The following is a 22,661-nucleotide window of genomic DNA, read 5'->3' on the forward strand; positions in this document are numbered from 1 at the left end:
CGCAGGCAGATTCTTTACTGTCTGAGCTGCAGTAAATGTCCTGGTAATTGTTCCTTTTTCTCCTAGATCAGGGCTTTCTCACCAGACCCACCTATCTGGTGATGACTTTATGAAGGGGTAATGCTCAAAATTCTCCAAGCCAGGCTTCAGCAATATGTGAACCATGAACTTCCTGATGTTCAAGCTGATTTTAGAAAAGGCAGAGGAACCAGAGATCAAATTGCCAACATCCGCTGGATCATAGAAAAAGCAAGAGAGTTCCAGAAAAACATCTATTTCTCCTTTATTGACTATGCCAAAGCCTTTGACTGTGTGGATCACAATAAACTGTGGAAAATTCTTCAAGAGATGGGAATACCAGACCACTTGATCTGCCTCTTGAGAAATTTGTATGCAGGTCAGGAAGCAACAGTTAGAACTGGACATGGAACAACAGACTGGTTCCAAATAGGAAAAGGAGTTCGTCAAGGCTGTATATTGTCACCCTGTTTATTTAACTTATATGCAGAGTACATCATGAGAAACGCTGGGCTGGAAGAAGCACAAGCTGGAATCAAGATTGCCAGGAGAAATATCAATAACCTCAGATATGCAGATGACACCAGCCTTATGGCAGAAAGTGAAGAGGAACTCAAAAGCCTCTTGATGAAAGTGAAAGAAGAGAGTGAAAAAGTTGGCTTAAAGCTCAACATTCAGAAAACGAAGATCGTGGCATCCGGTCCCACTACTTCATGGGAAATAGATGTGGAAACAGTGTCAGACTTTATTTTTCTGGGCTCCAAAATCACTACAGATGGTGACTGCAGCCATAAAATTAAAAGACACTTACTCCTTGGAAGGAAAGTTATGACCAACCTAGATAGCATATTGAAAAGCAGAGACATTACTTTGCCAATAAAGGTTTGTCTAGTCAAGGCTATGGTTTTTCCTTTGTTCATGTATAGATGTGAGAGTTGGACTGTGAAGAAGGCAGAGCGCCAAAGACTTGATGCTTTTGAAGTCTGGTGTTGGAGAAGACTCTTGAGAGTCCCTTGGACTGCAAGGAGATCCAACCAGTCCATTCTAAAGGAGATCAGCCCTGGGATTTCTTTGGAAGGACTGATGCTAAAGCTGAAACTCCAGTACTTTGGCCACCTCATGTGAAGAGTTGACTCATTGGAAAAGACTCTGATGCTGGGAGGGATTGGAGGCAGGAGGAGAAGGGGATGACAGAGGATGAGATGGCTGGATGGCATCACTGACTCGATGGACATGAGTTTGAGTGAACTCCGCGAGTTGGTGATGGACAGGGAGGCCCGGCGTGCTGCGATTCATGGGGTCGCAAAGAGTCGGACACGACTGAGCGACTGATCTGATCTGAATCTTTTGGTGTAATCATATTGTGTATAAAACATTTAACCTCAGAGTAAGTGCTTAGTGTAAGTAAGTGTAACAGCCTCTGCTCTTACAAAATTGTAGAACAGATTTTTATGTAAAGACCTCTTTTGGGGGGCTTAGAGACCATTTTAAAGTTAGGTTTTTTTGATAGTTTAAATGGATAGATAAGTGGCTTGTGATTACTAAAAGTATTGTTGTATTGGGGGTAAAAAGCATGTGGGGGACAAAAAGGAGAGACTGTGATTATAAATATGATATATTTTTCCTCTCTAGGGGAAATATGTAACTGTGCTAGAGTTAAACCATTTATCTGTGGAAAAGTCTTATTCTGTTCTGAAAAGTTCATCTTCCTTGTTCACCCATGGATAGGCAGGATAAATGGTAATCAGCACAATAAATCATGTGCTGTCTCCAAAGATATATGTTGTTTTGATGATTTCCTATTATTAAGCCACTTGAAAATGGGAAGATGAACCCTTCTCAATCATACTTAAAATTATGGCAAAGGATATTTTCTTCTCTTATTTCAGGGGGAAAAAAAAGAATGAAATGTTCAGATAATACAGTAACAAGTTTATAACAGTCAAAATGAGAAAGTCGGGTATATATTGGACAATTGTGTACAGTTACAGCAAAAATAATAGGCTTGTGGGAATTAATTTTTGAATTTGCATGGGCTGTCGAATGTTGTCTGAAGAGGTGATAACCCCATTTTCTACAGTAGGGCAAGTGAATCTCTTGTAATTCTTAGGTTTATTGCAAAAGCCTTGCCCCATTTGTACATAAGAGCTCTCAAAATAAATGGAACAAACCATCACTGGTACATAAGAATTTATCCCTCAAATGGTGTTTTAAAAGAAAAAAAATAGTTAAAAATGTATGCAGGTGTTTGAGATGGTCAGTTATAAGTTGAAATTTTTATTTTGCCTGGAGTATATTCTCTAGAGCAGATTATTTTAGAAATGATAGTGTACTGGGGATCAGATGATTTGGGTCAAGTGCCCACATGATAGACAGTTTGTATCATCTCCCTCAGAACCCAAATAAGGTATTAGAATAGATGTTTTCAAAGCAGTCATTTAAATGCTAAGTAAACATCTTAAGTAAAAACCAGGGCAGGCTGGGACTGCTTGCTGAAATCCTAAACCTTCCCGTAAATTTCTTTTTACTTAATGGGAAATTCTGATTAACTATAATATTTTACATCCACCTAGCTTTTGGTAGTAACTTGGTACTCCTATATTTAAGCCTCATTTCTTTGAAGATAATTAGAAAATAAGAGACTAGGATTTAATAATTCTCAAAGGAGCTAAAACAGTTGGTGGAACAGAAGTTTTTGCCAAGAAACCTTGGGAAAGGTATAGCAAGATGGGGATGATGGGTGGGGAATACCAAGAGGGCAGGAGGGAGGGATCTGGTTCACAGATGTTTCCTGAGCTCCAGGCATCGTGTGAAGCGCCCAGGGATAAGGAAACACCATAGCTGCTGTCCACAAGGAGCTCACAGACAAAAAAGGGAGAAACACGAGTCTCAGACACTTGTTCAGTCGGTAAGTGCCAGCGCAGTGGTTGTAGAAAGCCCTGTGCTGGGTTTGGCACGTAGAAAGCCTCAAGATGATTCTGCTTCCCAGACAGGGAAATTCTAGTCCCAGCGAGTGTACTGGAGTGTATAGCGAGTGACAAACCGTGTATGTGAGCAGGGAAGAGGTTGTGCTAACATGTCTTTTTAATTCCCAAGCACCTCATCAAGTATTAAAAAACTAATTCTGACACACAGTTGAGCCAAGGGCTCGCGGCGTCTGGAGCTGGAGCAGGCTGTGCCACAGAAGGCATCGGACGGTGTCAGGTCTGTGTGTTTCCACAGCTCTGGCCTCTCCACCTGTGATCATTCCCCACCTGCCCTCTGCTGACATCTGTATTGTTATAGTCACCTTCACCTTCATCAGGCCCAAAACATCTTTTTTCAATATTTGTAGAGACTTTAATATCATCCCTTTCCACATTCTGTTTTTGGTGTCCTGCGTTATTTTTGATTATAGAGACTAGAGTACAAAAGCAGCACACCTGTGAAGATTTGGCTTCTGGTTCCTTGCGGCTCTGTCCATCAGGACACCATGGTTCACTTCTCGTGGACAGTTGTGTGAAGAGACTTACTGGTGTCATGCATTTTAAGTATATTGGCATTTGTGTTTTTTGACTCATCCTCCTATGTACAAGCAATGTATGTCTAAGGGCACATGCTCCTCTTTGTCTTGTTAGTAAGTGGTCCAGGAACCCTAACATTTGGGAGGGCCTTCTGCTGAATCCTCCTTTGGCTGGAGAGACATTTCCCATGGTCAGATCCATTAGACTTCCTAAAACCTCTGATGGTTGGCAGTAATTGGACAGCATGTAGATGCATACTCCAGGACAGCCTGTGATGTCTTAACAGATTAATACTATATGGAAAAGCTCTCTTTTTAATCTGCCCCTCAATCTTCATCTAGAGGGCATTTCAGCCGTGCTTTCCGTTAGCTACACATGGAACCAAACTCCCTCAGGACTGTAGGAACTAATAGGAATATCTAGCACAGAGTTAGAAATTTCCCAGGGAAAATCTAGGATAAAAATCAGGATAAGCTAGATTTGGACATTATTAGGAACCCTGGCATTTAACTTGGAGCAAGAAAAAGTAGAGGTTTTCATTAAGAACCCATATTTCCCCCTTCCCCAGGGTTTTATGGTTTCTTTTAATTTATACCTTCTGAAATGGACGTTACAGTGGTTTAAGAATACGTGGCACAAAATTTTTTGATATGAATTGTACTCAGAGATTTTGTTTAGCTAATTATAACAAAACCCAATGATATGTTACTGTTGAATTACATCTGGGTGTTTTGATAATGGGAAGGTTTTAGATGGCCCAGTCTAGTCATTGAACAGTGAGCAGTTAGTTATCCTTACAGAGTGGGAAACTTCCCCAGAATATGATCTGGTTTTCAGATATCTAGAATAAGGCCTCGCAAGGCCTCACACATAGTAGAAAGTCAACAGGCTTTTCTAAAATGAATAAATCCAGTTCAACAGCCCTGAATGGTACATTTTTTATGTGGAGGGTGTGTGTCCAGATGCCACCTGCCATCTTTATCCTTAGAGGATGTCAAAGTTGTAGATAGCCAAGTGAGTGACATGAACTGTGGTAGCTGTTGGCTGATAATTTTAAACTAAATGGTGTTAAGTTCTTGCAAAATGGTTAATTTAGTTCTGTGAGCAGACTCCCAGGGAGACATTGCTGCTGCTAAGTCACTTCAGTCATGTCCGACTCTGTGTGACCCCATAGACGGCAGCCCACCAGGCTCCGTTGTCCCTGGGATTCTCCAGGCAAGAACACTGGAGTGGGTTGCCATTTCCTTCTCCAATGCATGAAAGTGAAAAGTGAAAGTGAAGTCGCTCAGTTATGTCCGACTCTTAGCGACCCCCTGGACTGCAGCCTACCAGGCTCCTCCATCCATGGGATTTTCCAGGCAAGAGTACTGGAGTGGGGTGCCATTGCCTTCTCCGTCCAGGGAGACATTAGGGACCCATTTACTATTTTATTAGATATGGTAACACCACTGTCTATTTCAAGGTTATCGTCTCTGTCTCTGCCAGGAGCCATTACAGAACTTGGTAAAGCCAGATCAAGGAGAGAACAGGAGGTCTGAACACTGGGGTCATGGTGCACACAGGTGCTTAGGGAAACATAGGGATGTGCACTCAACCTGGAACAGGGAGAGACTCCCTCACAAGGGAATCAAGCGCAGGCTGTGAGGGTTCTGTATGTCCCAGAAAGGAAGTATCCTAGGTTCAAGGCAGGGCGAAGGGTGTGCGGACTGGCATGGTGACCTTTTCCTGCATATGTGATAGATGATGGGTTTTAGATTTAACTTGTAAAGCTTAAAGGAAGATGCAAACACTGGGGTGACAGTCATAGCACATTATCTCCTAACCAAAAAGTGGGGGATGCTGCTGTGGTGTCCAGGGCTGTGCGTGTGAACCAGGGCCAGATTCCCACCAGCCTTCTTCACTGGGAACCCGAACAAAAGTCAGAGGACGTCAGAGGACATGGTTAAAACCAGTTGCTAGTAAAGGATACTGGGAGAGATAAGAGGCTGTTGGCTCTAGAGTGACAGACACACAGGCCCCTGAACCATTAATTTAGAAAAGGAAGGTTTAAAAGGTCATAAGACGTTATGGCCAAAATCCTGAAAAATATAAAACCTAGTCTATGTTGAGGCAAAGGTTATTCAAAACTGATCTATATCTGCTCTATTAATCATCATCTTCAAAGTCTCTGGGCTAATTTATGAGAATTTTTAAATACTAATTGGTTGTCATGGAAACCCACCTCAAAACTACTGTTGTAATCTACACTTGGTTTGAAGTGTATGCAAGAGACAGCAAAAAGTCTTATTCAGTAGAAAAATATCAAATTCTTGGTGCTTCTCAGTTTAGGGTTCTAAGTGATTTATTTATAAAAATAAGGCAAATGTGAAACAATGTTTTTCCCTCACTGAGTACTCAGGCTTGCTGTGCCAGTACTTCATAACCACTGACTGGTGCTAGAGTTTATCCAACTCTTTGTGATCCCATGGAATGCAACACCCCAGGCTTCCCTGTCCATCACCAACTCCTGGAACTTGGTCAGACTCATGTCCATTGAGTTAATGATGCCATCCAAACATCTCATCCTGTCGTCCCCTTCTCCTCCTGCCTTCAATCTTTGCCAGCATCAGGGTCTTTTCAAATGAGTCAGTTCTTCCCATCAGGTGGCCAAAGTATTGGAGTTTCAGCTTCAACATCAGTCCTTCCACAGGACTGATTTCCTTTAGGATGGACTGGTTGGATCTCCTTGCAGTCCAAGGGACTCTCAAGAGTCTTCTCCAACACCACAGTTCAAAAGCATCAGTTCTTTAGCGCTCAGCTTTCTTTTTGGTCCGGGTCTCACATCCATACATGATTACTGGAAAAACCATAAGTTTGACTAGATGACCTTTGTTGCAAAGTAATGTCTCTGCTTTTTAATATGCTATCTAGGTTGCTCATAACTTTTCTTCCAAGGAGCAGGCGTCTTTTAATTTCATTGCTGCAGTCACCATCTGCAATGATTTTGGAGCCCAAGAAAATAAAGTCTGTCACTGTTTCCACTGTTTCCCAATCGATTTGCCATGAAGTGATGGAACTGGATGCCATAATCTTAGTTTTGTGAATGTTGAGCTTTAAGCCAACTTTTCCACTCTCCTCTTTCACTTTCATCAAGGGGCTCTTCAGCTCCTCTTCGCTTTCTGCCACTAGAGTGGTATCATCTGCATATCTGAGGTTATTGATATTTCTCCCATAGTCTTGATTCCAGCTTATACTTCATCCAGCCCAGCATTTCACATGATGTACTCTGCATAGAAGTTAAATAAGCAGGGTGACAGTATACAACCTTGAGGTACTCCTTTCCCAATTTGGAATTAGTCTCTTGTTCCATGTCCGGTTCTAACTTGTTTCTTGACCTACTACAGATTTCTCAGAAGTCAGGTAAAGTGGTTTGGTATCACCATCTCTTTAAGAATTTGCACAGTTTGTCGTGATCCACACAGTCAGAGGCTTTGGCATAGTCAATGAAGCAGAAGTAGATGTTTTTCTGGAACTCTCTTGGTTTTTCTATGATCCAAAGGATGTTGGCAGGCAATTTGATCTCTTGTTCCTCTTCCTTTTCTAAGGAGGTTTGAACATCTGGACGGAGAAAGCAATGGCACCCCGCTCCAGTACTTTTGCCTAGAAAATCCCATGGACGGAGGAGCCTGGTAGGCTGAAGTCCATGGGGTCGCTAGAGTCGGACACGACTGAGCAACTTCACTTTCACTTTTCACTTTTATGCATTGGAGAAGGAAATGGCAACCCACTCCAGTGTTCTTGCCTGGAGAATCCCAGGGACGGTGGAGCCTGGTGGGCTGCTGTCTCTGGGGTCGCACAGAGTCGGACACGACTAAAGCGACGTAGCAGCAGCAGAACATCTGGAAGTTCTCGGTTCACGTGTTGCTGAAACCTGGCTTGGAGAATTTTGAGCATTACTTTACTAGCGAGTGAGATGAGTGCAATTGTGTGGTACTTTGAGCATTCTTTGGCATTGCGTTTCTTTGGGATTGGAATGAAAACTGACTTTTTCCAGTCCTGTGGCCACTGCTGAGTTTTCCAAATTTGCTGGCATATTGAGTGCAGCACTTTGACGGCATCATATTTTAGGATTTGAAATAGCTCAGCTGGAATTCCATCACCTCTACTAGCTTTGTTTATGGTGATGCTTCCTAAGGGCCACTTGACGTGAGACTCCAGGATGTCTGGCTCTAGGTGAGTGATCACACCATTGTGGTTATATAGGTCATTAAGATCTTTTTTGTATAGTTCTTCTGTGTATTCTTGATACCATTCCTTAATATCTACTGCTTCTGTTAGGTCCATACTGCTTCTGTTCTTTATTGTTCCCATCTTTGCATGAAGTGTTCCCTTGATATCTCAAATTTTCTTGAAAAGATCTCTAGTTTTTCCCATTCTATTGTTTTCCTCTATTTCTTTGCATTGATCACTGAGGAAGGCTGTCTTATCTCTCCTTGCTATTCTTTGGAACTCTGCTTTCAGATGGGTGTATCTTTCCTTTGCTCCTTTGTCTTTAGCTTCTCTTCTTTTCTCAGATATTTGTAAGGCCTCCTCAGTCAACCATTTTGCCTTTTTTCATTTCCTTTTCTTAGGGATGGTCTTGATCCCTGCCTTCTGTACAATGTCATGAATCTCTGTCCATAGTTCTTCAGACACTGTCTATCAGATCTAATCTCTTGAATCTATTTGTCACTTGCACTGTATAATCCTAAGGGATTTGATTTAGGTCATACCTGAATGGTCTAGTGGTTCCCCCTACTTTCTTCAATTTAAGTCTGAATTTGGCAATAAGGAGTTCATGATCTGAGCTACAGTCGGCTCTCAGTCTTATTTTTACTGACTGTGTAGAGCTTCTCCATCTTTGGCTGCAAAGAATGTAATCAGTTTGATTTGGGTATTGACCATCTGGTCAATGATGTCCATGTGTAGAGTTGTCTCTTGTTTTGTTGGAAGATGGTGTTTGCTATGATCAGTGTGTTCTCTTGGCAAAACTCTAGTAGTCTTTACCCTACTTCATTTTGTACTCCAAGCCCAAACTTATCTGTTACTCCAGGTATCTCTTGACTTTGTACTTTTGCATTCCAGTCCCCTATAATAAAAAGGTCATCTTCTTTTGGTGTTAGTTCTAGAAGGCCTTGTCGATCATCATAGAACCGTTCAGCTTCAGCTTCTTCAGCATTACTGGTTGGGGCATAGCCTTGGATTACTGTGTTATTGAGTGGTTTGCCTTGGAAAACAAGCAGATCATTTTGTTGTTTTTTGAGAGTGCACCCAAGTTCTGCATTTTGGACTCTTTTGTTGACTTTGAGGGCTACTCTATTTCTTCTGAGGGATTCTTGCCTACCATAATAGATATACTGGTCATCTGAATTAAATTCACCCATTCAAGTTCATTTTAGTTCACTGATTCCTAAAATGTCCAGGTTCACGCTTGCCATCTTCTGTTTGATCACTTCCATTTACCTTGATTCATGGACCTAACATTCCAGATTCTATGCAACATTGTTCTTTACGACATCGGACTTTACTTCCATCACCGGTCACATCCACAACTGGGCGTTGTTTTTGTTTTGACTCTGTCTCTTCATTGTTTCTGGAGTTATTTCTCCACTCTTCTCTAGTGACATACTGTCTCCTTTTGTTCATAGACAGTATCTGAACTGTTTTATAGTTTTATAATCACAGCATACATACTGCTCAGCTTCTGAAAAAAGCTTTATATCTGTCATCACTTTCTCTGTCATTATGCATTTTTACTTTGAAGGCTAGTCAATTTATTTCTTTAAAAAATAAAATGGTTAGTTGACATGGCTTCTCAGGTATATGTAAACTCAATGCATTCCTTCCCTTCACCCACAGGAGTCCTGATATTTTACATCTGTAATTACCTTGGTCCTTTTTATAATGTTCAGTATATATGTTGTAATTCTACCAATATGTTGTTTGGTTTCCATGCTGATGGGGGAAGGTGTACTGGGTTTCTTTTTCCTTTATTCTGAACATTACAGTTGGGGAGCAGGAGAGGAGCAGCTCTGCAGTCAGCGTCCCCTCCCCAGGGTGATCTGGACTCCACTTCTGACCCTCTATGTCCCACAGAGCCATGAAAACCAGAGGTCTCATGTCTTAATGTCCGGTAAATGCCTTTCCGATAAAATCTGGCTCCTTACTTTTGGGGTTCTCTCTCACTTTTACTTGGCTTTTGCCCTCTTTTTCTTCCTTACTGGTTTATGAGTCCATCATCACAGGTCAAAATTTATTCTTTACCAAAATATACTATTTACCTGTATTCTTTACCACATTTAGATGTTTTTATCTGAATGCTTTTCCAAGGACCTTGGCTGTACTTTGGAAATGAAAGACTCTGTGCCCTAGTTTTTAACTTTAAAACATTCATGTCATTTCCCTGTGCCTTATTTTCACATGCACAGAGCAGTATAGTCCTGGGAGAAATTCATTTTGATTCTGTGCTAATGACTTTTTTTTCCACTTAATTTTTTTTTCTTTTGGCCTCTCTCTCTGTAAATAACTGCCTAGTAATTTAACAAAATATATGTAAACAGCTATTTACATTACTCGACTTATTGGAGATGATTCTTCTCATTGGGATGCACCTGAGCATGGAGTAATATAAAAATGTTAAGATTTAAATTACGATTTTTGTTTCAAGTTTGTGTGTTTACACATGTGTATTTTCTCCTAGGCTGCTGCACTGAATAATAATAAAAATTCCAGTCACGATTTCTTGAGACTGTTTAATGGACATGGTTACAGTGGTGTGGAAACTTTGGGGAAGGAGCTCTTCATGTACTTTGGGCCAAAAGCTTTACGGTAAGATAAACCTGTACAATACCTCTGACCTCTCTATGTTTAAAGATCTGCAGAAGGCTTTCTTGCGGTTTGCTACATGTCACATTTAATCACAGAGAAAGTACTCCACTTTTAAGAGAGCTCTACTACAAGAGGTTGAAATTTTTGAAATTATCGTGGAAAGCAGCAAGTAGAATAAAGTGTGATGTCATCATTACTTGGAGAGCTAGTCAATTTATTTCTTAAAAAAAAAAAAAAAGTCTGGCAAGGTTTCCCAAAGGTTGTTAGAACAACGCATCTCTGTTTTGCTCATCTCCAAACTCCCTGTGGTGCCCTTTCCCCCTCTTGTTTTTACCAAATGTTTGTTGCATTAGTGACATCATTTTCTTTATGACACCTCCTAGTTTGATTTGAATGTCTCTCCAGATTTGTATATTTTTCTCTCTTCCTTCTTTCTCCAAAGGCTTGTACAGAAATGGAAGCTTACTTATACATTTCAAAAACTTTCCACAGAAGTAACTGGTTCTCTGCTGTTTTACAGTGCTTATGGAAATTAGTTGCTAACTTACAGGTTGACTTAGTGATAAAGGTGTTGAAATGTATGTAGTCACCTATCTGGTTTTTTGCAAAAAATATGAAAAAGTCCTATGAAATAATACATCTGTCAATTTTGTCTTCTTGGAGTTTAGCCTAAGCTATCACAAACTGTAAACTTTAAACTTTAAAACATTTTTCTTTTAGATGTTAAACAGTTTTCACCTTCTTGAAAGTTCTGCTGTTGGACCCCGTGAAGATGAATAGTGTCATAGATAATATGACTACATGATTGTTACTTATTGCATCTCATCTTTTGCTTGTTTTGAGTACCTCAGAGTTTACCTAGTTGCTTTTCCTTTGACGTGTTGTTCTCGCATTGTCAGCAGCTGCTGTCCTTGGAGAGCACTGTCCCTTCATGGTTTTTCTTCGTCTGGAATTGATAACATCACATAACCCCTCAGTTCATGTAGGAGCAGGCTGCATTGTTGTGGTAGTAGATTGATTGATGTGATTGAAAATTCTTTGTTGTGAACAGAGAAGGACGCAATGGGATCCATGTGAGATAGTTGAAAACATTGATGTGTTATTGATTCTCTGGTGTGAGGTGCAGATTTATTTCTGTAGAATGAGAGGGAGGTTTTTATCATGTCTTCTCCCCTAGACTGATAAGGGGAATCATTTCTCAGTGAAAGGCTGTCCGTAGGTGTCCACTGAAGTTCTCAACCAGTGCAGTTGTTTCCTCAAATTCAGTGACATAGTACCATCCCTGGCAGGTATGCGTCTCAGCTTATGAATGAGGAGCAGCATGGTCCCTATTTCTTTGCAGTTTCTGCAGCCTCAAATACTATTTAATGTGACAATTCAAGGTCATTGGCAGATCAGCTATTTGAATATGAAGTAAGCAACCTAAATTCAACTGTATTCCCTTTCTCAGTTTAGCACAAGTTACAGAAATGCTCTCCTGACTTAAGCTGCTCAGGAGGATGGATGACTGTCAGAGAAATGGGATCCTGTGTGAGGCTGCACGTCTGTGAGTGTGAGATAGGAACATTGTCTTCACTTCTGACCTGTTTTCTCCTCACCAGGCTGGTCTGCTCTTTCGAAAGCCCATAGCTAGAAACGTGCTTAATGATCACTTACAGTATTCCCTCCATAGGCAGCATCTCACAATTAAAACTGCCCTTGGATTTTGATGCATCTTATAGGTCAGGCTGTGAGTCTTCCTGGGAGTCATTTGTTATCAAAGTAAAATACAGGCCTAGGCCTCTGTACCTTCAGAAAGGTACAAATTAGATACTATTTCTGTTGCTAAAAGATGTATCTAAGTGCTCAAGCACTTGGAACAGTACCAGAAAATAATAAAAATGATTTAACATACATTCATTTTAGGAGCACAGTTGTGTTATGTGTGATTAATACATATACTCTTTCTAAACACTTTTTAGAAGCTTTTAATATGTAACAAAAAAAGTCATGTTTAACTTTTTGTTAAATAATGTATCAAATACTCATTAGAGCAAACTAAGGATAATGAACAAATAAGAATAAATGTATACTTTCACAATCCCACTACTGAATAGAATATCTACTAACCGTGGGTGCATATATTGCCGATGCTGTGTGTGTGTGTATCTGTAAATCTATTCACCCACCCTTCAGGCCGCTATTTTCAATCAAAATGATACAGCTTATATTGTGGATTAACCTGTATGTAAATATATTTTTAAATGGGTATCTTTTCCAAAAAGAATTTGCTATTTCTAACTTGTGGTTTATATGAATAATTATTACATACATACATACATACATACAATAATAGTTACATACATACTCAGAGACCAAAACCTGTATCTGAAATACTTTGGATGTTTTGCCATTTTAGTGAAGCATTATGCATTATCAGTTTTGTAATTTAGTAATTTATTGGAGAAATGCAAAAGATAATGTGACAGTTTTTTTAGCTTGCTGGAAAATCTTTAAGGAATCCATGATATGCTGCATATAAGAGGGTTTTACATCTTAAACGTAGCTTTGTAATCTGTTACATAACATGTTAGGAAAAGTTGGAGTGTGATAAGGACGACTCCAGATTTTACACTTTAGAGTAGTAAATACCTTCTGTTTGTCCAGTCTGCCCTCTTAACTTTTGGGGACAGCATTTCTTCTGGAAACTGGTTATCTGGTCACAATAACTGGAGAGTTCAAGTTGAATTTAGCATTTCTTTCCTATCACAATTGATTGGGTCAATCTGAGTTCTTTTGTGAACTTTCTCCGGTGGAGCTGAGGAGAGTTAGCTTCTGTGATGGAGGGAAGCTGGGATGCGAGGTCTTAGGACTTGTATGTGGCCACTAGCTTGTCCAGAAAGACCAGGTGATGGAAGATACAGCCAGTCTCTGTAAAACAGAGAGTCCCCAAGGCATCTTCATCCCTTATTCCCTCTGTCCCTAAGATACAGCTTTCCTGCACTTTGATTCTTCAGCCTTCCTAAGAGCCAAGAAAGTAAAAAGTGAAAGAAAGTTGCTCAGTTGTGTCCGACTCTGTGACCCCATGGACTGTAGCCTACCAGGCTCCTCCATCCATGGGATTTTCCAGGCAAGAGTACTGGAGTGGGTTGACATTTCCTTCTCCAGGAGATCTTCCCAACCCAGGGATTGAAACCAGGTCTCCCGCATTGTAGGCAGACGCTTTACCGTCTAAGCCACCTGGGAAGACCCATGAGCTACCAAATATCCCTTAATGCCTAAACTTTTTGAGCTGAGTCTCTGTCACTTGCAATCTAAGAAACCTGATCATTAAAGTATCTATGGGTTGTTGTTCAGTTGCCAAGTTGTGTCCGGCTCTGCGATCCCATGGACTTACAGCAAGCCAAGCTTCCCTGGCCTTCACTATCTCCCAAAGTTTGCTCAAATTCATGTGCATTGAGTCAGTGATGCCATCCAACCATCTCATCCTCTGTTAATCCCCTTCTCCTCTTGCCCTCAGTATTTCCCAGCATCAAGATCTTTTCCAGTGAGTCAGCTGTTCCCATCAGGTGGTCAAAGTATTCGAGTTTGAGCTTTAGGATCAGTCCTTCCAGTGAATATTCAGGGTTGATTTCCTTTAGGATTGACTGGTTTGATCTCCTTGCAGTCCACGGGACTCTCAAGAGTTTTCTCCAACACTGCAGTTCGAAAGCCTTAATTCTTCGGTGCTCAGCCTTCTTTATGGTCCAGTTCTCACATCCATACACATAATTACTGGAAGAACCGTCGCTTTGACTATACGGACCTTTGATGGCAAAATGATGTCTCTGCTTTTTAATATGCTGCGTAGGTTTAAGCATCTTTTGATTTCATGGTGCAATCAATGTCTGCAGTGATTTAAGAACCCCAAAAAATAAAATTTTCCACTGTTTCCATTATTCCCCTTTCTATTTGCCATGAAGGGATAGAACTAGATTCCATGATCTTAGTTTTTTGATTGTTGAGTTTTAAGCCAGCCTTTTCACTCTCCTCTTTAACCTTCATCAGGAGCCTCTTAGTTCCTCTTCACTTTCTGCCATTAGGGTGGTATCATCTGCATATCTGAAGTTGGTGATATTTCTCCCAGCAATCTTGATTCCAGCTTGTGAGTCATACAGCCCAGCATTTCTCATGATGTACTCTGAATGTAAGTTAAATAAGCAGGATGACAGTATACAGCCTTGATGTACCCCTTTCTCCATTTTGAACCAGTCAGTTGTTCCATGTCTGATTCTAACTGTTGCTTGTTGACCTGCATACAGGTTTCACGGGAGGCAGATCAGGTGGTCTTGTATTCTTATCTCTTTAAGAATTTTCCATAGTTTGTTGTGATCCACACAGTCAGAGGCTTTAGCATAGTCAATGAAGCAGAAGTAGATGTTTTTCTGAAATTATCTTTCTTTTTCTATAATCTAACAAATGTTGGCAATTTGATCTCTAGCTCTTCTGCCTTTTCTAAATCCAGCTTGTACATCGGTAAGTTCTTAATTCGTGAAAAATAAGGTTTTGAAGCAGTAACTTACTTTCTATTTTAGTTACCGTAATGGTTTTATGTGTAACTGGAGAAAATATACAATTTTCTTACTATCACTTCAGCTTTTAGTTTGGACACAATTTTCATATTAAAATGTTGGTTGTAAGTTGCAGCAGGTCAATTTAAACAATTTTAATCATTATCTGTTATCAGAATATGAGTGTCTTTTAATACCTGAAGATAATGGAGTCAGCCTTGAGGTAGAACTGGAAGCAAAGACTAAATGCTATGAGGACTCTGCATTCCGTGATTCTCTTCCTCTGAAATTTTCTACAGTCTGTGTCTGTGCAGACAGGCCTCCTTTGGCTTTTCTGGTGCCCAGTGCCCTGTCAGTAATATCACAGACAGCTCCCGTCTCCCAGGTCTCCCAGTCCTAACAAGAAACTGATCTCTCTCTGTCCCAAATAAGTTTGTCAGGAGAACTCTGATGAATCCAGCTTGACTCAGGTGTCCATTCCTGAATCAACTGTGTCAAAAGTGTGGGATCAGAGGAAGGGACAGAGACCGCCCCTGGTGGGGCCTGGAGCCCACTGTGGGCAGGCAGTCATGTTATGCACAGTGAATGAGCTCAAGAAACCAGTTGGATGGGGTGGAGGGAACTTGAGATGTCAAGAAATAACGATCTAATCAAATTTTCCTAAACTGGGTTGATAACAATGAGGAATCTTGAAAACGAATCTGACTCTTGAATGCAAATACAATAAGGATATATGTCCTAGTTTATAAGACATCAGTATGATGATTGTAGTAACAGTACAGGTATTTACTATGCCTTGAAAATTTTCATGATACTGTTAAGTTTTTCTTAGTTTTAGACAAAGGGTATGTAACAATAAACAAAATTTGTTTTCTTGGGGTGTGGTTATCACAACAGTTTGCTATTTCATAAAAATTAACTAAAATTTGTTTATAAGAAGTTATTTTTATGCACATTTCTCCCTAAATAGATTCGTAAGACCAAAAAAAGGTATACGTATGTGTATTTGATCCAGGGTTCTTACTGAGACTACTCCTGCCTTTGAATTGGGTCTTAACCTTTGAGATTTTATATGTGGATGCAGTTTCATTATAGAAAATGATTTAGAATCCACTTTATGAGCCATGCAGCTGAAAAGATTTTAGGTATGATGGCTTCTGGGCATGACAGTTGTACACCTTTCACTGGGGTTGAACCTCCATAAGCTAAATTATAGAGTACTTACAGGCACACATTTTTCCTGTCAAGAACTATGGGGCATGTAAAATGCATATATGATTGATAGTAGGGCACACAGAGTTTAAAACCCACATTTTTAAAGTTAGATTGGTTAACCTTGTACAATACTGTAACATGGTGCTTTGGAATTAGAAGCATAGAGCGGTAACATTTGCTGCCAAAAAAGCCATATTTATTAACTCAACAAAGCTATGAGGAGAAGGATTTGAAAGGCAGGACACAATATTTCATCTTGAGAATCATTTCTGATCTTCATCATCAGAAGTCTCATAGAACCACTTTTTTTCTTTATTTTTTAACTGGACATACTAATCAATCCTATAAAAACTGAAAGACTATGAATTTTTCATCACTGCACTGTGGCTTTCAAGTTAACTGTAAATATTTATAAATCCCCTCTTCCCAATACATATGAAGGTAGAAGGAATCTAAAAGAATTTAAGACAATGGTATTTTGACTTGTTCTCTTTTCTTTTGATCTGAAAGATTTTGTAAAAAATTGTTTCATTGTGTTATCCCAAAGCAGGGGAGGGGGTTAAAAAAGAATAAGTGTCTTAAGCTATAGATCTCATTTTGGAGTGGGAACATTTCCAATCCACTGTGGCTAGAACTAAGAAATGTGAGTGTTCATGGCTTTGTAGAATTCATAAAAACACCAACTGTAGGCAATTTAAATTTAGCCTTATCTCACCCCAAGCCTTTGAATCTCAGAAAAGGCTGAGAAAACAGTAGACTGTTGTGTGAATAAAAAAGATACTTCATCTGACAAGAAAAGAGAACGGGGGGATGTTTTCTTGGGATTATTGTCAGGGTCTTATTATTTCTCTAGGAAGTTATTTTATTTGTGGGTTGAAAAAATGATTGCCATATCTTGTTTTATAAGGATGCAAAACCATTAACAACAACAACAAAAATATGTGCTATTAGCTATCATTTTGTGCCTTTGAGTGTTTATTGTGACTGGTATTTGCTTATATTTCAATAAATGAAGAAACAAAAATTTAATGCACAGTATACTTCCTGCTGCTCAAAAATGGGTTTGATTTTGTTCCAGGATTCATTTTGGAATGAAAGGCTCCCTCGTGATTAATCCACTTCAGTCTAAAAATAAGAATGGAGTTTCTCCTGTTTTTGAAGTACAGCTCACCAAAGATCTGATTTGTTTCTTTGACTCATCAGTAGAAATCAGGTAAAAAATTAAGTTAGAAAATGCTTCTGCTGCAAAACTGCAAAGTTGGCTCTGCAGTTGGGTTTGGGATGTCACATGTGGAAATGAAAAAAATAAACACAAATTTTTAAAAAGTGGTTTATAACTTTAAAAAGTTATTTAAAAGAGTCTTCAAATAACATAGTTTGATAGGATCTTCATTGTTTGGCTATAGAACTTTTCTATGCTGGTTAATGTGAAGGGTTTATATCAAGCTCATTTAAAATGACACTCTGTGGATTGTAACCAGGCCCATGATTAATGTGTTGTCTATTCCTTTCTTTAGAAACTCAACAGAAAGCCAACAGAGAATAAGAGTGATGGAAGAATTAGATGTGTGTTCACCTAGATTTAGTTTCTCCAGAGCAGAAAGTGAAGTGAAAAAGCAGAAAGGACGGATGCTATGTGACGTGCTAATGGATCAGAAAGTGTTGCCTGGGGTGGGAAACATCATCAAAAATGAAGCTCTCTTTGACAGTGGTTTCCATCCCTCTGTCAAAGTAGGTTTTAAGTATTTTTTAAATAATTTTATATTTTTAAATATTGTGAAGGGCTCGACGAGGAACACTTAAATTTGGCCTGACATGTTTGGAGAGAATGTCAGTAGCACACTCTCCCCAACAGACGTCAGGGCATGTTTGCCCATTGTCAGCTTCTCTATGAGGCCAACCCTGGCCACTCTTTTTAAAGTTGGTTGTGCCCACTTCATCCCCCGAGTCTTCTATAACTTGCTTTGCATTTTTGTTTCTCCATACGACTGATCACTTTCAAATACAGCCTGATGTTTACTTGTTACATATATAGTATGTAAGATCTGTTCTCTGCTAGAATACAGTCTCTTAGGAGGAAAGTGTCCGTTTGCTTCAATGACATATCTGAGTATCTAGATACAGTGTTTGGCACATGGAAGGCATTAAAGAAATATCTGGTGAATGTATAAAGGAACTAAGGTCACCAATTTCTCTTAGTATCTGGCATTTTAAATTCATACTCTGCACTCACTCAGTATAGCTATTTGTGACATTAGAAAATGCTGTTTTGATGGAATGGTAAGACTGGAAGTCAGGATGCAAAGACTAAGAATAAGTGATTGGTGAGGAAATGGAAGCAAAATTTAGAGTAATTGTTAAGGTAACTTGCTGCTGCTGCTGCTAAGTCACTTCAGTCGTGTCCGACTCTTCGCGACCCCAGAGACGGCAGCCCACCAGGCTCCCCCATCCCTGGGATTCTCCAGGCAAGAACACTGGAGTGGGTTGCCATTTCCTTCTCCAATGCATGAAAGTGAAAAGTGAAAGTGAAGTCGCTCAGTCATGTCCGACTCCTAGCGACCCCATGGACTGCAGCCTATCAGGCTCCTCCGTCCATGGGATTTTCCAGGCAAGAGTACTGGAGTGGGGTGCCATTGCCTTCTGCTTAGATTGGAGCAAAGGGAAAATATTTGACTGCCAGAGGGAGATGTTAGGATAAGAACTGGGTTTTAGGTGTTTTTTTTTCCTTGTTCTTCAACTGAAGTGATGTGAACTTATTTATATGTTGGCGAGGGGTGAAACTGGCAGAGCGGGAGAGGTTAAAAAAAAGAAAATGGTGATTAATAGGCCAAGTTGTAAGAAGGTCAGAGAGGTTAGAACTCAAATCCAGGTGGAAGGATACATACATTTTAGTTTCCAGGGAAGAAAGTTACATTAGAGCTTTTATCCAGACCCAAGTAGTATCTATTAACTAAACCATCTTTTACATATTTCCCAAGATAACTATTTATTTTAGGTGATTTCTTCCCAGGTAGGTTTTATGCAATCCAAATAAGTAGGAAATAAGTTTTCAGAGAAACTAGTTAATAATTGTTATAGATTCAGTTTGTTTTTTGACCCTTGGAACAAGCTAGTCAAATTTCTGTAATTCAGAATAACATAACAGAATTATAACAGGAATGAGTTTATGAGTTTTTTAAAATCACCTTGACCTCTATGGAAAATATTTTTGAAAAAAGAACTGAGTGTTTTTATCCAGAGCATTGTTATTATCTTTGATAAACTGGCAATTTATTTTTTATCACTATATCTAGCCAGCCATTCATCTAGTAGGAGATCATTTGCCCATAATGCCTGTAGGTTAAAAATTAATGGTAAGCTATTAGTTCCCTAAAAGCATATGTATAATGATTGAAAAAGTATAGTTTAGCATTTTAAGATATGACTGAACATAGTACATAAGATGTGGTAAAAAATAAATGAGTTTGAGAAGTATAATACATATGTTTTAAGCTTTAAATAAATGAAAAAATAGATAATATTTACTTTTAGAAGGATTTTGTTGATTAAACAGTTTTAGATTTTAGGCACTGATAAATCTATTTCCATTGTGTAAAAATGTATTCATTACACACAACAAAAGTGAGTCATCAGGAAGAATTTGTTCTGGAATTGCTGTTGAAACTACATGTGCCAAATGATAACTAATTCTACAAGGGGAACCCGGAGATTTATACTAGGCTATGCACAAAAAAAATCTTCAGTAAAGTCTGTTTCTGAGTTCTTCCATGTATTAACAAGTACTTTAGTATTAATGCATGTCTATAAATTCATATCTTTTTAAAACTTGACAGTGACTTTGGTGGTCATCTACTCCTCTGCTTGTTTTTCCCTCCCCTCTTTCTTTGTGGTCTTTTTTTTTTTTCTTTTCCTCTTTATCCCCCGCAAAACTTTTCAAGGTGGCTGTGATAGGCAATGTTGGGGCTTTGAAGATGTCCATACAAAGTAGATATTCAATAAATACTTGAACTTAGGATTAAAGTTTATAAATAAGAATGGTATTTTTTCTTTTTCTTTTAATTTTCACTTTTTCTAAAGTTGAGGTATAGTTAATTTACAATGTTGTGTTAGTCTCATGTGTACAGCAGAGTGATTCAGTTATGTTGTTATTCAGTCGCCCAGTCATGCCCGACTCTTTGCGACCCCGTGGACTGCAGCAACCAGATCTCCCTGTCCCTCACCACCTCCTGGGGTTTGCCCAAGTCCATATCCATTGCATCGGTGATGCCGTTCAGCCATCTCATCCTCTGACACCCTCTTCTCCTTCTACCCTCGATCTTTCCCAGCATCAGGGGTTTTTCCAATGAGTCATCAGTTCACATCAGATGACCAAAATACTGAAGCTTCAGCTTCAGCATTAGTCCTTCCAGTGAATATTCAGAGTTGATTTCCTTTAGTATTGATTGGTGTGATTTCCTTGCTGTCCAAGGGACTTTCAGGAGTCTTCTTCAACACCACAGTTCAAAGGCATCAATTCTTTGGCATTCTGCTTTCTTTATGGTTCAGATTTCACAACAGTACATGACCACTGGGAAGACCTTAGCCTTGACTATACGGACCTTTGTCGGGTGGAGTAACGTCTCTGCTTTTCAACACTCTGTCTAGGTTTATCTTCACTTTCCTGCCAAGAAGCAGTTATCTCCTGATTTCATGGCTGCAGTCACTATCCGCAGTGATTTTGGAGCCCAAGAAGAGGAAATTTGTCACTACTTCCACCTGTTCCCTATTTGCCATGCAGTAATGGGGCTTGAAGCCCTGATCTTAGTTTTTTTTAGTATTTAGTCTTAAGCCGGCTCTTTCGCTCTCTTCCTTCACCCTCATCAAGAGACTCTTTAGTTCCTCTTTGCTTTCTACCTTTAGAGTGGTGTCATCTGCACATGTGACATTGTTGATGTTTCTCCTTCCTAACTTGATTCCAGCTTGTAACTCATCCAGCCTGGCATGTCTCATGATGTGCTCAGCATACAGATTAAAGAAGCAGGTGAGAGCAGACAGCCCTGTTGTAGTCCTTTCTCAATCTTGAACCAATCAGTTGTTCCATACAGGTTCTAACCATTGCTTCTTGACCTGCATACAGGTTTCTCAGGAGGCAGGTAAGATGGTCTGCTATTACCATCTCTTTAAGAGCTTCCCATTGGAGAAGGCAGTGGCACCCACTCCAGCACTCTTGCCTGGAAAATCCCATGGATGGAGGAGCCTGGTAGGCTGCAGTCCATGGGGTCGCTGAGAGTCAGGCACGACTGAGCGACTTCACTTTCACTTTTCACTTTCCTGCATTAGAGAAAGAAATGGCAACCCACTCCATTTATTCTTGCTTGGAGAATCCCAGGGACAGAGGAGCCTGGTGGGCTGCCGTCTATGGGGTTGCACAGAGTCGGACATGACTGAAGCGACTTAGCAGAAGCAGCAGCAGCAAGAGCTTTCCATGGTTTGTCATGGTCCACACAGTCAAAGGCTTTAGCATAATCAATGATACATAGATGTTTTTCTGAAATTCCCTTGCTTTCTCTATAATCCAGCTATGTTGGCAATTTGGTCTCTAGTTCCTCTTCCTTTTCTAAACGCAGCTTGGACATCTGGAAGCTCTTGGTTCACATAATGCTGAAGCCCAGCATGCAAGATTTTAAGCATGACCTTACTATCATGGGAGATGAGTGCAATTGTTCGATGGCTGGCACATTCTTTGTTACTACCCTTCTTAGGAATTGGGATGAGGATTGACCTTTTCCAGTCCTGTGGCCACTACTGAGTCTTCCAGATTTGCTGACATAATGAATGCAAAACCTTGACGGCATCGTCCTTTAGGGATTTGAATAGTTCTGCTAGAGTTTCATTGCATTTAGTAGCTTTATTGCACCAGTGCTTCTTAAGGCCCACTTGACTTTGCACTCTAGAACATCTGACTTTGGGTGACTAACCACATCATCGCAGTACTTCAGTTCTTTAAGATCTTTTTTATACAGTTCTTCCATGTATTCTTTCCATCTCTTCTTGATCTCTTCAGCATCTACTAGGTCTTTAGCATTCTTTTCCTTTATTGTGCCCATCTCTGGGCGGAATGTTCCCTTGAAGTCTCCAGTTTTCCTGGAGAGATCTCTGGTCTTTCCCCTTTTGTTGTTTTCTTCTGTCATTGAGCACTGTTCCTTGAAGAAGGCCTTCTTGTCTCTTCTAGCTATTCTTTGAAACTCTGCATTTAATTGGATGTACCTGTCCCTCTCTCCCTTGCTTTTCACGTCTCTTCGTTCTTCTGCTATTTGTAGTCTCCTCAGATAACCACTTTGCCTTCTTGCTTTTCTTTTTCTTTGGGATGGTTTTGTTTGCCGTCTCCTGTACAATATTACAGAACTGTGTCCATAGTTCTTCTAGATCTAGTCCCCTAAATCTATTTGTTACCTCTACTGTGAATGCATATGGGATTTGATTTAAGTCATACCTGGCTGACCTAGTGTTTTTCCTGGTTTCCTTTAGTTTAAGCCTGAATTTTGCTATGAGAAGCTGATGATCTGAGCCA

General features: G+C 39.9%; 1 protein-coding gene across 2 annotated transcripts in view; it reads left to right on the top strand.

Annotated features, from left to right (window-relative positions):
• NEIL3 (nei like DNA glycosylase 3) overlaps nucleotides 1-22,661 on the top strand; it is a 46,234-nt gene that overhangs the window by 4,886 nt on the left and 18,687 nt on the right. For both annotated transcript variants that reach the window (XM_061404116.1, XM_061404115.1), the window contains exons 2-4: nucleotides 10,240-10,367; nucleotides 17,190-17,324; nucleotides 17,629-17,842. In XM_061404116.1, coding sequence (XP_061260100.1) covers nucleotides 10,240-10,367; nucleotides 17,190-17,324; nucleotides 17,629-17,842 — 477 coding nt within the window. The remainder of the gene's footprint in view (nucleotides 1-10,239; nucleotides 10,368-17,189; nucleotides 17,325-17,628; nucleotides 17,843-22,661) is intronic.

This window comes from Bos javanicus, chromosome 27 (genome assembly GCF_032452875.1).
Source record: "Bos javanicus breed banteng chromosome 27, ARS-OSU_banteng_1.0, whole genome shotgun sequence".
In the NCBI taxonomy this organism is placed as follows: domain Eukaryota; kingdom Metazoa; phylum Chordata; class Mammalia; order Artiodactyla; family Bovidae; genus Bos; species Bos javanicus.